The sequence below is a fragment of the Aythya fuligula genome, chromosome 2, assembly GCF_009819795.1.
Source record: "Aythya fuligula isolate bAytFul2 chromosome 2, bAytFul2.pri, whole genome shotgun sequence".
Taxonomy (NCBI): domain Eukaryota; kingdom Metazoa; phylum Chordata; class Aves; order Anseriformes; family Anatidae; genus Aythya; species Aythya fuligula.
This window is the reverse complement of record NC_045560.1, coordinates 71,542,357-71,556,426: the sequence shown is the minus strand read 5'-3', so window position 1 is coordinate 71,556,426 and position 14,070 is coordinate 71,542,357. Positions and strand designations below refer to the sequence as shown.

At 39.1% G+C, this 14,070-nt stretch overlaps 1 protein-coding gene across 1 annotated transcript in view; it reads left to right on the top strand.

Moving 5' to 3' along the window:
* The window catches only part of MYO10 (myosin X), a 164,431-nt gene extending 154,809 nt beyond the window's left edge, over positions 1-9,622 (top strand). The window contains exons 35-41 of the mRNA XM_032182555.1: positions 982-1,279; positions 2,987-3,194; positions 3,811-3,947; positions 4,819-4,939; positions 6,969-7,421; positions 7,803-7,994; positions 8,282-9,622. Coding sequence (XP_032038446.1) covers positions 982-1,279; positions 2,987-3,194; positions 3,811-3,947; positions 4,819-4,939; positions 6,969-7,421; positions 7,803-7,994; positions 8,282-8,392 — 1,520 coding nt within the window. The 3' untranslated portion in view covers positions 8,393-9,622. The remainder of the gene's footprint in view (positions 1-981; positions 1,280-2,986; positions 3,195-3,810; positions 3,948-4,818; positions 4,940-6,968; positions 7,422-7,802; positions 7,995-8,281) is intronic.
* Positions 9,623-14,070: the final 4,448 nt, after the last annotated feature.

Here is a 14,070-nt window from a genome sequence, read left to right as displayed (position 1 = left end):
CTAGGAGAAACCTCTGCTTTCTCTTTTTCTTCCTCCTCCTGTCCATTGGCAAGCCACAATTCTGATCTTGAGCTGGTCACTTTAGCTGGTTGTCCCATGCACAAAACGCAACATGATTGCTTTCTAATCCCCATAGACAGAAAAGGCTAGTTCTCTCTGAGGTAGAAGTCTTTCCAAAATCTTCCTATATTAAATAGCTCTCTACAGATGGGCTGATGTTCGGTTATTGCCATGACTTGCAGCTGAGTTCTAGTTACTTTCTCTAATAGTATAATGTTAGGTTAGAAATTTAGTGTATGTAATATATGTCTGTACTGCTTCCTGCTTTGATGGCCTAGCTGATTCAGACACCGGAGCAATCTCTCATTCCTTGAACCCAAGCACCATGGTGCTTTTAAGAATATTGTGCAAGTTCTTAGCCCGTGCTGAAAAACTTGTATTGTGAAAATCAATCAAATCACCTTCTTTTCCAGGACTTCAAAAGAAAGTTGCAGTTTCATGGCAGAGATTTTGTTTTATTCATATTTTTTGGGTTTAATTGAACTTCTACTGCTGTAGACAAAAGCGATGTCATGAACTTGTCACTTTCCTTAATCCAGTCATGCTTTACCTCGCTTAAAATCTGACTAGCTTTCCACTTTCTTGTGACAGTGACAAAGTGATACACTTCCAGCAGTGTGGATCCTTTCTCCATCAAAGAAGCTTCTCCATCAAAAATCTCTGATCAAGCAAAATACACATTCTAAACTACGTTGTCAGAAATTTCAAAATGGTATTTTATTACATTCAGAACAAATCTCAATAACAGAATAGCTCATAAAATGAGTTGGCATTATACAATGGAAATGGAAACGATCCATTCTAATATCTTGCATAATAAGGGCCATGGAATATATCACTGGGCAATTCCTATGGTAAGCCTGAGTGTTTTCTCTTTCATATCTCAGTCTAAATACCGTTCTCCCTGTTTTTTGTTTGCAGTGCTGAAAGATAAAGGTTACACAACTTTGCAGGATGAAGCTATCAAGATATTTAATTCTTTACAGCAGCTGGAGTCTATGTCTGATCCCATCCCTATAATTCAAGGTATCCTCCAAACAGGACATGATTTACGACCCCTTCGAGATGAGCTCTACTGTCAGCTCATCAAGCAGACCAATAAAGTGCCTAACCCTGGGAGCGTGGGGAACCTTTATAGTTGGCAAATACTCACCTGCATGAGTTGCACATTTCTGCCAAGTCGTAGCATCCTCAAATATCTCAAGTTTCATCTCAAAAGGTGAGAAGCTTTCAGCTACAAGAGCAAGAAGTTTCTTCACTCACTGTCTTTTTCCCCATAACATGTAACAGGGTTTAGACATCTCATAGTGAGATTTGAAGATACATTCACTTACTGAACTGGTTATGCTAAAGAGTAAATCTGAAAAGAAAAAAAAAAAGGTTGTAAGAAAACAGTGTTTGAGTTGATCTTGATTCTTATTCAAGGAATCGAGCAAAACCCCATGAAACTGAATGCATAATCATTATTTATTAATGTTGACAAAAGGCAGGGGGTAAGGGGGGCTTTCTATAAGTTTGTGTAGTTGCTTAAATGGCTCACAGCAAGTATGCACAGGTCCTGTTCCTAACTGTCCAAATCAAGTTCCTAAAAATTATTCATCATGCTTACCTTAGTTTTTTGAGGTATTATGCACATAAAAGAATATTACAGTGTTTAAAGATGTACTAGAGTAAAAATGTCTATTTGCAAATCTAATTTAAGACTTTAGCAACCGTTGAGGGGAAAAAAAAGAAAACACAAAACAACATTTCTGACAGCTAAGCATTAACCAGAATGTGGAGTTCCTCTTGCTCTGATGCAGCCGAAGAATGTAAAGCGTGTCCCCTTAGGAAAAGTAGTACAATAGTAACAAACTGTTCTCGGTAATTTAAAAGTCACATCTATGTTTATGCTAGAACATGGATACTGTAAACCACTTTGCTGAATGTAGTTATTTTATAAAATGTTTGTAAAATCCTTGAAGACATACCTGTCAAAGTGAGATTAGTGAAATACATCAAACACTATGCATAAATGTTGGAATTTTAAAAAATATAACAATATTGATTCACCTTTTTAATTTAAATCAGTTCATAAAATAGTCTCCCTGTTTAAAAAAAAATAAAAATAAAGCTATCTGACACAATATTTGCAGGTTGGTTTCAACACTATAGCTGCACAATCTTCTTAAAGCATTTCTGTAATTCTTCAGGAATCTTTTTATGCCTTGTAGATGATGAATCTGTAATTTTTCATACACTCATAAATGAAACCTTATTAGGTTGAAGAAGCTGATATTTTGTCATTGGAAATATTACACAAACACTCTGTACTAAAAGCTACTGGAATTCAGTGGTTTTCAATAATTAAAAGTTCATTAAATTCATTATAAATAAAATATTATAGTAATGTATAATCAAAAATGAGTTCATTAAAGTTATTGCTGAATACTTGTAGTACTAACTGCTGAACAGTAAGGTTTGAGAGAATTTTCAAGAATGTCATGAATAGAAATCAAGTATCCTAAGTGACACTACTGCAAAACTGAGCTGTCAATTTTTTTTTTTCTGTAGTACCTCAGTGTAGGTTTGTCTTTATTCAACTACTGTTATTGACCGGAAAGGGAGTTGATTGCAATGAGATTATTACAGTTATCCTGCTGTCAAATCTGAGCCGTTACAGTGTTCCTGTAGTTAATGCTATAAAGGCTGTTCAGTTTTTGCTTTTTGTTAGGTTTGCAGAACAAGATGATGTATGTACATAAGTTACCGCACAGTAAATCGTGTTAGAACACTTTCCTTGACAGTGAAGATAAACCTTTGACTGTGCCAATTAAATAGCATACTGAATACAGCAGTACTTTGTCACTTTCAGGAAATAATGGTTCTCAAATAAATAAACTTTCTGTTTTGCAGACTGGCAACTTAAACAATATTTGTCTTACAGAGTTCGTGACCAGTTTCCAGGAACTGAAATGGAGAAATACGCACTTTTTACTTACGAATCTCTGAAAAAAACCAAATGCAGAGAGTTTGTGCCATCACGGGATGAAATAGAAGCCCTGATCAGCAGACAGGAAATGACATCTACGGTGTATTGCCATGGTGGGGGCTCCTGTAAGATTACGATCAACTCACACACCACAGCTGGAGAGGTGAGAAGTGGTGGCGGACAGCTTTGGCACAGAACTAGTGTTTCCCTGTAATGGCAGTTCCAGCTAGTAGCGGTGTTAAGCCCTTGGAAGCACCATCGGTGTCTCTGCCAGGTGGGAGGGCACAGTCACTGCTGTCAGGGCAGGAAGGCTTACAGGTCTCTGCCGCACCCCTCCAGAATGTTCTGTAGAAATACCGGCTACCACAACTGTCTTTATACTGCAGAGGATTACCCAGCAATAGCTCTCTCGTAGGAAAAAAATGCAGGATAGACTAAGCAACTCAATAGAGGCATTATTGGAATAACTTCAGGTATATACTGATGTGTACGAGGCCAAATTGTTTGCTAAGCTGGAACACTTTAGCCAAGTTGGTAAAATACAAAGGTTATTTATATCTGGGCAGGTGATAGCACATATATATTCTGAAGGAATCATCCTTACTTAGGATAAAAATGAATGTGGAATTTGGTAACAATTAATACTGATGATGAGAATATCTTAGCAGCATTTTTAGCCTAACGTAAAACCTATTTTTTAATTTCTCCTACTTATTTGTCTTGCCTCTGTGGTACTACTTTTCCGTGCTATGGTTTCTTCATGTGCTGTTTTTCATTAGGTGGTTGAAAAGTTAATTCGTGGTTTGGCCATGGAGGACAGCAGAAATATGTTTGCTTTGTTTGAATACAATGGAACTACTGATAAAGCAATTGAAAGCAGAACCATTGTGGCTGATGTCTTGGCGAAATTTGAAAAGTGAGTGCACCTCTCCTTCTCTCCTGCCAAATCTAATAAATAGCAATTAATACATTTCTTATGTTATATGCATGACAATCAGCATCCTTTATCTACATACTGCTGGGACTGTTTAGTCTGGAGAAGAGGAGGTGTGGGGGAGACCTTATTACTCTCTACAACTGCCTGAAAGGAAGGTGTGGGGAGCTGGGGGTCAGCCTTTTCTTGCAGGTAACTAGTGATAGGACTATAGGGAATGGCCTCAAGTTGGGCCAGGGGAGGTTCAGGTTGGAAATGAGGAGAATTTTCTTCTCAGAAAAAGCAGTTAGGTATTGAAACTGGTTGCCCAGGGAGGTGGTGGCATCACTGTCCCTGGGGGTGTTCAAGGAAAGGTTGGACGTGGTGCTTGGGGACATAGTTTAGTGGGTGACGTTGGTGGAAGGGGGATGGTTGGACCAGATGATCTTGGAGGGCTTTTTCAACCCTAGTACTTCTATGATAATAATGAGGGAAAAAAGGAATGTCTAATGTGCAAGTACAGTTTGTAACATGATAACTTAATAATGTTACTTTTATCAACACTTGTCTGAGCCATAGATAAAAGATTGTGAAGATAAATTGGGTTAGAAACAGTTGACTGAGGACTGAGACAACATTTGTAAGTCCTTGATTTAGTTTTGGGCTTTAAATACATATTTATGTGTATCTCCAGATCACATAAGTCAGGTATACTTGAAACAACTAACGGCTGTCAACGATACCAGATTGCTACCAGGTGTAGGAAAGCAAAATTCAGCTAATGCCATGCTGAAATTTTTCATGTGTCAATTTAGAAAGGAGTTTGATTATGAAGGTCTGATCTCTCTCTCTCCCTTTCCACACACACCTGTAGGCTTGCTGCCACTGCCGAAGCTGGGGAGATGCACTGGAAGTTCTACTTCAAGCTCTACTGCTTCCTGGACACGGAACATGTCCCAAAAGATAGCGTGGAATTTGCCTTTATGTTTGAGCAGGTAAGAAAAAAGGTTTTGTTCTGAGGCAATTTTAAGAGAAGGAAAAAAGCGAGATCTAGGCAACAAGGGGAATGTTTTGATTGTGCTTCTGTTTAACTAAATGCACTATTCAAGCAGCAAATGTAGAAATAATAATAATGAAAAAATAAAGGCAATTCAGTGATAAAAATAAGCTTATCCTGACATAAATTAACCAAATGTGATTCACCTAGTGTTATGACTATTCTTGCTTCTGGGTTACCTGTGAATTGCTTTATGTGTAGTGGTGAAAAAAATGGATAACTGGACCTATGCTAGATAATTTATATACAGGGGGGGAAAGATGATAATGCCTGCATTTCATTTTGCTCTTATGAAACCATTTTCTTAAGAAATAACAACAAATAAAGTAAAAATATGTAATTAGCAAGCAAATTCTGAGATACCCATATTGGCAACAGTATAGAACTAATCAGACATCAGCTTTTCTTTTCAAAACCTGATTGGTATTTCATAGGCACCATAGTAAAACAAATCAGTCTGCTCTCAGCCATAACCATAAGACAGGTATGGTAAGCCAAAATCCACTTAATCACGGTGCTGAGCAAAGAGTGAGGCCATACTGCAAAAATGATTTGTAATGAAAACTAAATGCCTCAGCAGTTGGATTTCTATTTTATGAAGTCTTGCAATTACTCTGAAACTTGCTGATGACAGATATTATTGTGGAAAGACGTCCTCCTTTTCTACTATACTGCAGATGGCTAAAAAGTCTTACAGTGAACAGCTTCTTTCAGGTGTGTACTAGGCACTTAAAGATTTCAGTGTCTTGGCATGCAAACAAGTTCACATAAGTGTTCTGTTGGCAGGTAAGCATGAAGTGATCAGGAGCTTACATATTTTAATTTTTGTATGGATGAAGCCTTTTCCTCTTCCCACAAGATTGGGAACACGTTCACTGTAATGGAGTATTTCTTCCTTTCCACAGTTAGGGTTTTAAAGCACCACGTTACAGCACAAGTCTACCAGAATTCTCCTTGCAGAGCCTACTGCTGTAGCTCGATCTAGAAACACTCATTGTTGGCTGAAGGATCTGGGCAACAAGCCTGCCTTGGCTGGGCTTAGAAGCGTTGCCAGTCTGAAGACTGTCTGTTTTTACATACTGAAGAGTCCGCCAGTTCATGCCTCCACTTTGTGATGAAGTTTAAACTGTAATAAGAAAATCCATGAGAGTTCTGCATCAGATTTGTTTTATTGGTTTATATGACAGATCATTTTCATGCAGCATTCAGTACCGACTGGTGTTGAGCCAAATATTTTATGTCTTGCTAAGACCAGTAGTATTACAGTTATAAAGCATGGCACACTCAATACTTATGATTAATATTAAAATACCTGAAAGAGGTTCATCAGTTCTGTTGTTTTTTCAATTTGCTGTCAGTGTCAGACATGGATGTTTTTCAGCAACTAACTTCAGAGAGATCCCTTCTGTCTAAAGTTTTGGTTCTGTAACCTACATTTTTAAAATTAATTTAATAATTATATCTGGGACCCTTTTAAGATTTACTGTTTTCCCTCATTGCAGTCTGTTACAAAGCTGTCTTAGGGTTTTGCTCATCATTCATGAAACATCAGTTTCACAGACAGATTATTAATAGCACTGAGTCAAAGTAGATAACTATTTCTTCCCAATGCCCTTGAACATAGATGACTTCCCCCAAGCAAGTGTTTAGATCCTGATTTTCTCCCCTTTAAATTTTCTTCTCCTTTCAGTGGTTCAGTTGCCCTTACGTAATTGAATTCTCAAAGAGCTGTACTAGTATGAGAAATTCCCGTGAGCAAGTTCATCAATTGCTTTGCAGTTCTTCTGGTAAACCCTGTCTTAACCGGTTTAACAAATTTCCCATGAGATTTACCACATTTGTTTTATTTGATGGTTCATTTATTTCAGATCCTGGGTTTGCTTGGCGCTAAATCTGTTTCCCATTTCTCTCTCAGTTCTTTCAAATATTAGTTTGTACATAAAAAGTTACCTTTTTCCTCTCTTTAGGCTCATGAAGCAGTGATTAGAGGACACTATCCTGCTCCTGAAGAAACGCTCCAGGTCCTTGCAGCTTTGCGTCTCCAGTACCTTCAGGGAGATTACACTCCACATACCACCATACCAGAAATGGAGGAAGTATATCCCTTGCAAAAGTTGAAGTCTCGAATTACACAGTCTACCAAAACATTTACTGCAGCAGAGAAGGCTGAGAAGAAACGAGCCAGCTTTCTTGAAGGAACATTGCGGAGGAGCTTTCGCAGTGGCTCTGTCAGCAAACAAAAGGTTGAGGAGGACCAGATGTTAGACATGTGGGTCAAAGAGGAAATCTCAGCTTCCAGGACTAGTATTATTGACAAATGGAAAAAACTGCAGAGGATGAACCAGGAGCAGGCTATGGCAAAGTATATGGCTTTGATTAAGGAATGGCCTGGCTATGGGTCAACACTGTTTGACGTAGAGGTGAGTAAGACCTTCTGACCACTCAAAATATAGGTTGTGCTGTATAGCTGGTGATCTCATTACAGACTAGTGAAACCATAAATGCCATATCACAAATGCTCAGACAGCTGATGTAATAAAAAGTTGCATATTAAAAGCATGCTCCAGTTAGCATGCACTGTAGGCATTTAAATCCACCACTTACCCATAAAATACAGAGGGACAGAATGCTACCCTGTAAGTTTGTAAAGTAAGTGTGTTTAGGAGAAACATAAGATGTTGTTCAAAGATGAAGAAGCAATACACTTCTTTTTAAAAAGAGCTACAGGCAAGAATCTCAACAGTAAGTGTGGTGTGGCTCCTTCTGTTACTGTTACTTTTAATTTACATTCTTTCCTCTAGTGCAAAGAAGGAGGTTTCCCACAAGAGTTGTGGCTTGGAGTCAGTGCTGATGCTGTTTCTGTCTACAAGCGTGGGGAAGGAAGGCCTTTGGAGGTGTTTCAGTATGAACATATCTTGTCATTCGGAGCACCTCTTGCCAACACCTACAAGATTGTGGTGGATGAGAGAGAATTGCTTTTTGAGACTAGTGAGGTAAGAGCAAGAAGGAATTTTGTCAGTACTATCGTCTTTCTGTTCTGATAGCCAGATCACTTGGTAATTAAAGAAGCTGCTGCGACTGTTAACAGTGTTTTTTTTCAGATCCCTGTAAAGCTAAAGGGAAGTTATCATGAGATGGATATAAGTCCTGAGTTTTTATTTAACAGCAAAAGACTTGTGCTGAAAGCTCAACAGTTTCTTTTACTGCTAGTGTATAAAGGAACTCATTCACATACTGTTACCTTACTGAGGACTTTCTGCTCTTTATTCTCTTTTGGCAGGTGGTTGACATTGCAAAGCTGATGAAAGCTTACATCAGTATGATTGTGAAAAAACGCTACAGCACCTCTCGATCAGTGAGTAGTCATGGAAGCCAGGGCAGCTCCAGGTGAAAACAAAACCAGTTCTACTGCACTCTAAATAGAACATATCGCTGCTTGGCCTCAAAATGACCTGATGATACTGATCACATCTGTTGACAAGCTAACCAAGAACCAGAATTTCCAAGGAAAGCATCTTCCAACCTTGTTGTAGAAAGACCAGAGGGTGGGGAGGGAAAAATCAGCTGAAATAGTCACATACTGGAACTGCTAGCTCACTCAAAACTTTCCAAAGCATTATTATCTTCAGTTGATGTAACAAATGCCTTAGGACTGGATACTCTGCAATACAAGCAGTAATAAGTGCCTTACAACATTAAACCCAACTTGCATTGACCTAAAATTGATGATAGTGGAGGGGAAACTTTTCACCCTTTCAGAACACTGAAAACAAAGTTTTATTCATCCATTCTGCACTAACCTACTGGCCTGCACATATGTGGGAAGAGGGAGGGAAGAAGAGTAAGGTATATTTTTTTGGAGAGCTGCTGGCAGCCTTCCTGACAGATGCCAACACTTTGCTTCTTCTTGCTTCTGTGGATGTGCACATTGCACGTGCATATTTGAGCTGTCAGTAAATTTGACTAATTTTATTCTGTATTTCATAAGTCTTTCAAAGCAAAGGGAAAAAGTATGTGCAATGGTGTAAACAGTCTTTCTGTACATTTTAATAGTTCAGAGTTATAGTTGTTACAATTGTATGGTTACTTTATAAGCAGTTTTATTAACAACTAAATTCCAAAATTTTCATACATTGGTTTTACTATTGCAAATATGTATTACCCTATAAGTAGCAGAAGTCTGCATTCTGTATCTGCTGTATTATAAAGAGAGATGTAGCTGAGAATATTTATAGACTGCTCTAATACAGAAATACAATTATCAGTTCCAGTACTCCATAATGGCAGCATAAGTTTTTAATATTAAAAATTTTCTTTTAAAGACACCATTCTTGTAATTGTGGCTGGACTCTCCAACCCAGACTGACTGGCAAAGGTCAGAGCCATTCAGAATTCACTGAATACAATGCAACTGCTTTAATATAGAGTTCTATATTTTACTTGGTTGCCTGATGAAGTTTCTTGACAGTACCCTGTAAATACATTGGGGAATATCAGCTAAAAGTAAGCTGATTTTGGACTTTTATTTTTGTACAGAAATAACTGTAATATAAGGCAAAATTTTGATCAAAGGTATCTTTTAGCCCACAGGAAAAAAAAAAAAAAAGGAAAAAATATTTACTGTTATTAAAAACCTCAGCCTTTAAAGAATTATGCCTACTTACTCAAAAAAAAAAAAAAAATAAAAATGTCCAGCAATAAAGAAAATGTATGTAATGTGTTTTGTTTCCACTTTATACCGAGTTGGATGTACAGAAACCCATTAATTCTGCGAAGTCAGGAAAACAGGGCTGCCTCCACATAATGGGTTTGCTTGGAAAGGTGCATGTGCTTTGTGTTGTGATGGGGAAGTTTCCATCTCTGATCAAAACTACCCACTTAATCACATGATACGTGTCAGTTACACCAATACAACACCAGGGTAAGATTGCTGAGCAATTCCACTCTACAAGCAATATGCAAGTAAAACTTTTTGCTTAGCCTTGATGTAAAGTAGCTGGCCTTTAACTAGCCATCTACAGTACTTAGGGCAGCAAGCACTTCCCTCATAAGTGCACACAGTCTTTATATGTGTTGTGGTTTAACCTGGCTGGCAGCTAAACACCACACAGCAGTTCTCTCACCCTCCCTCTCTGGGATGGGGGGGAGAAACAGGAAAGTGAAGCCTGTGAGTTGAGATAAAGACAGTTTATTAAGACAGAAAAATAATAATAGCAATAATAATAACAACAATAATGATGATAATAGTACTGCTAATAATAATGTTTACAAAACAAGTGATGCGCAATGCAGTAGTTCACCACCCGCTGACCAATGCCCAGCCTAACCCCAAGCAGTCCAGCCCTCCTCCCCGGCTAGCCACCCCTATATATTGTTCAGCATGGCATCAGATGGTATGGAATACCCCTTTGGACAGCTTGGGTCAGCTGCTCTGGGTCTGTCCCCTCCCAGCTCCTGCTGCACCCCCAGCCTGCCCAATGGCAGGACAGTGAGAAACTGAAAAGTCCTTGGCTTGGTATAAGCACTGCTCTGCAACAATTAAAACATTGGGGTGTTATCAGCACTCTTCTCATCCTAAGCCAAAACATAGCATTCTACCAGCTACTAGGAAGAAAATTAACCCTGTCCTAACTGAAACCAGGACAATATGCTACAGGGACATGAGAAATCCTATGAGGAATCCTCAAATTTGCCTGAACTGGCAAATAATTTCAGTCACTCTGTCAGAGACACGCTTGTTAATAATGATAGTACTAAATTTTTCCCCATATTTCATGCCCCCCCTTCCCCTAGCAAAGAGGAACTTACCTAAGGAAAAAAAGAAAATGAGAGAACTGTAACTCCAGGATGTGCCTGTATATGAATTGTTAGTCATATTGTACTGTATATATTATCTGTACAAACACAATATTGTGTATATCTTGCACACACAGTACTAGTGACTAACAGTTCTGATTTTTCCCATATACAAGTTATTTAGAAAGAACTCAGCTGATTTTAGCAAGACATCCCTGGAATAACATAAAAAACAAATTTCAGCCAGTGTTGCAAGAGGGTTTAGTTTTGTTTAAGTGCTGTGGCAGGGACTTCTCTGAGCATGTTCACAAACAACATCATCATTAATAGGTGGTTAAAAAATAAAAATAAAGTGACAGTCTTGTTGAGGGTTATAGCCTTGAGAAGCCAAAGCCAGTTCTCCAGTCCCAATTCATTTACTTCCTAACTGACTTGTGGATGCCATCAACCATTAGGAGGGGTATTTACTCTTAGTCAATCCACAGAAGCAGCAGTCACTGCCTCTAAGAGTTTCTCTTCATGCGAATTCCACCAATCTTCCACACAAATCTCAGTTACTGCTGTGGAGGCAAATAAAAAAGTTTGTAATTGTTAATATCCAAAAGAATGTACAGTTATAAAAAATTTTGTTTGGTTGGTTTTGTTTTGTTTTATTATTATTAAAAATCAATATCACATAATAGATAAGCCTAGGTTTGAAATTTTAATGTTCCTGAAATTATAAAATACTTAAACATGCATTTAGGCAATAACCCAGCATTGGAAATTATTTTCGTTCAGTGAAGACATCCCAAGAACGCAAGAAATTTCTTACTAAAGCCAGAAATTCTCTCCTGCTTATGATTTCTACTGTTACAGTAGCAGTTGAGCTTATCTGCACAAAGAAGAGGAGCTGCTCTCATAAATCAGACTACATTTTTATATTTGTATTGAAATATTTTTTTTTTCCAACACAACAAACATTGGAGAAGCCTACCACTACTTCCAAGAGGTGAGCTGTACTTCTGGACAGATATAGGACTGCAGCTACTCCACTGTGTCGTCTTAATGTTTGGTTCTAAAGAACTAAGCATGTGCTTCTGCCTGAAACCTTGGAGTTCAAAGTCAAATCCAGTTAAACTTTGTCCTTCAGTGCATGCCATCAGAAAACTAAGACATACAAAAAAAGAAAGCTATCTCAGGTGTTACAAGATCGCTTAACTTTTTTTTTTAAGAGGACTACTACTTGAGGAAAGAAGAGAAAGGAAAGGGGTATGGGCAGTTCTCCTCTGCCAAGTTGTATCCTCAGTCTTCCAGCCTCTTTTTTGGTAACTCAGTGGTGGAGCACAAGTAAACATTGCATAAGGCTCCTCTTCTCTCCAGTAAGTTCCTGTACTTTCTGAGGCCTGACAGTGCATTCCTGGTTGCTCCAGGTTGAATGCATCAGACATCATAAGCTACTGACTATTAACCAGCTAAAGGAGTCTAGAACAAACTAGGTCCAGTCCTTCTGGAGAGATGGGGAACTTTACTGTGTATTTTGTGGTCTTCAGGATTTGAAGCCATCCTGCTCCTGGGGAGAGGTAACGAGCAGTTCTTGCCTGCCACTCCCCAGCGGACAGGCCAGTGCTGCTGCCAGCACCCCACCAGCTGGTGGCCATGGGGTACCCATGCCTCTTGTGGGCCGGCTGCAGGGTGCTCTGCTGCAGGTCACATCAGGAGCACTGCCACAAACGGGCCAGTTACTGCATGGCTGGACAGAGCCTGACAAAATCCCTTTGGGCAGAAACGTCGCCCTCCAAGTCTGCTGACTGCCTGGTCACATAGGCCGCAGTGAGAAAAGGCTCACGACCCCACTGGAGAGATGGGCTGCCAGACCCCGCCAGGGCAAAAGCTGCTCGGTCAAGCCTAGGAATACGCCCAGGTAATCGGCAGGGTAAGGCAGCAGCTGCAAGGGAAATACAGTCGTACATTATCCTATTAGCACACCCCTATCCTAACGCCCTTAAAGCTGGCCATGTCCTCAGGCTTCAGTCTAACAAGCGCTTTCCTTGAGCCTTATAACAGAAATACATCCATCTGTAAGGGTGCCAGAAGCCTTAATAAACTTAATTATACAAGTTAGGCACAGGAAATTGCTTCATCCAAAAGGTGTTGCATCAGAAACCTAGGTTTCAATCCCCGTGTTTCTGAGACATACAGCTGTAAGAGCAGGTACATGCAGGTTTGCACCAGCACAAACTCCAAATGGCCTACAGAACGGAAAGTCATCCTGGCATAAGCCCTGCATTACAGCAACTCGGGCAGAACAGTGGGAATTTCTTGCGTGCAGACTAGTTCTCACAGCATTTATACCCCACATCATCATTTACAGCTCTGTGAAGCAAATATGGAAACCAAGCAAATATGACAGCACTGTCTTGACTATATCTAATCCTGTATGGTGTCCAGCCCTAGAAACCCACTGCATTTCACTCCCTCAGACAGAGGGATACAGCTACCAATGGTGCAGTTGGCACAACTACCTTGACACACGGCTGCAGGGTGGGTGAGATTGCAGAGACAGGCGTTTGCAGTATGTTGACAGGACTTCACCCGCTTCTTTCAAATTACTGAGTTACTAATTCCAGTTAAACTCACATTGCAAGCAAACACCTAATAAGAGTCTTGATCTCCTGAATTACATTTTTTAAAAAAGCACTGTCAAACATCTGAGCTTCATAGAACTGCTCACACATACAGCTTATGTGTAAAAAGTCAGTTCATGAACAAAGTCAACATTACAATCAAATTCAACTAATTACTTTCCTCTCCCAGTGTCTGAGACATTGTATGGTTTTACCACGGTACTAATTATTTTTGCTTCAGTCACGTTTCTTACAAATAAAGCCAAGACACTAATGTACAAATTTGCTGATTCCCAGTGATTTTGATTCTGCCTTACTAATCACACTCCCCCTTTTATTAGCTTACCTGTTTCATAAATTCTTAACAATTATCAGAGTCAGAGAGGGTCCTGGCCTGCTTGGCCTGCTCTCAGGCAGAGTTGACCAAAGAGTGCAGTTAAACCTATAATGTCATTATTGACTCCTTCCCACACACATTCAAACAGCCAATGCTATATAAGAGGTTAATGTAATTATGTCCAGAATTAGAACTATGAAAATCGATTAAAGTTATTAATCTTCCACATCATGATTAACCAGACAAGAACAGCAACATATTTTAGTGTTGAATAACACCTGTAAAATTTTGCATAAATATTTTATGAGAAGGCTGTACAGTACAATTTCT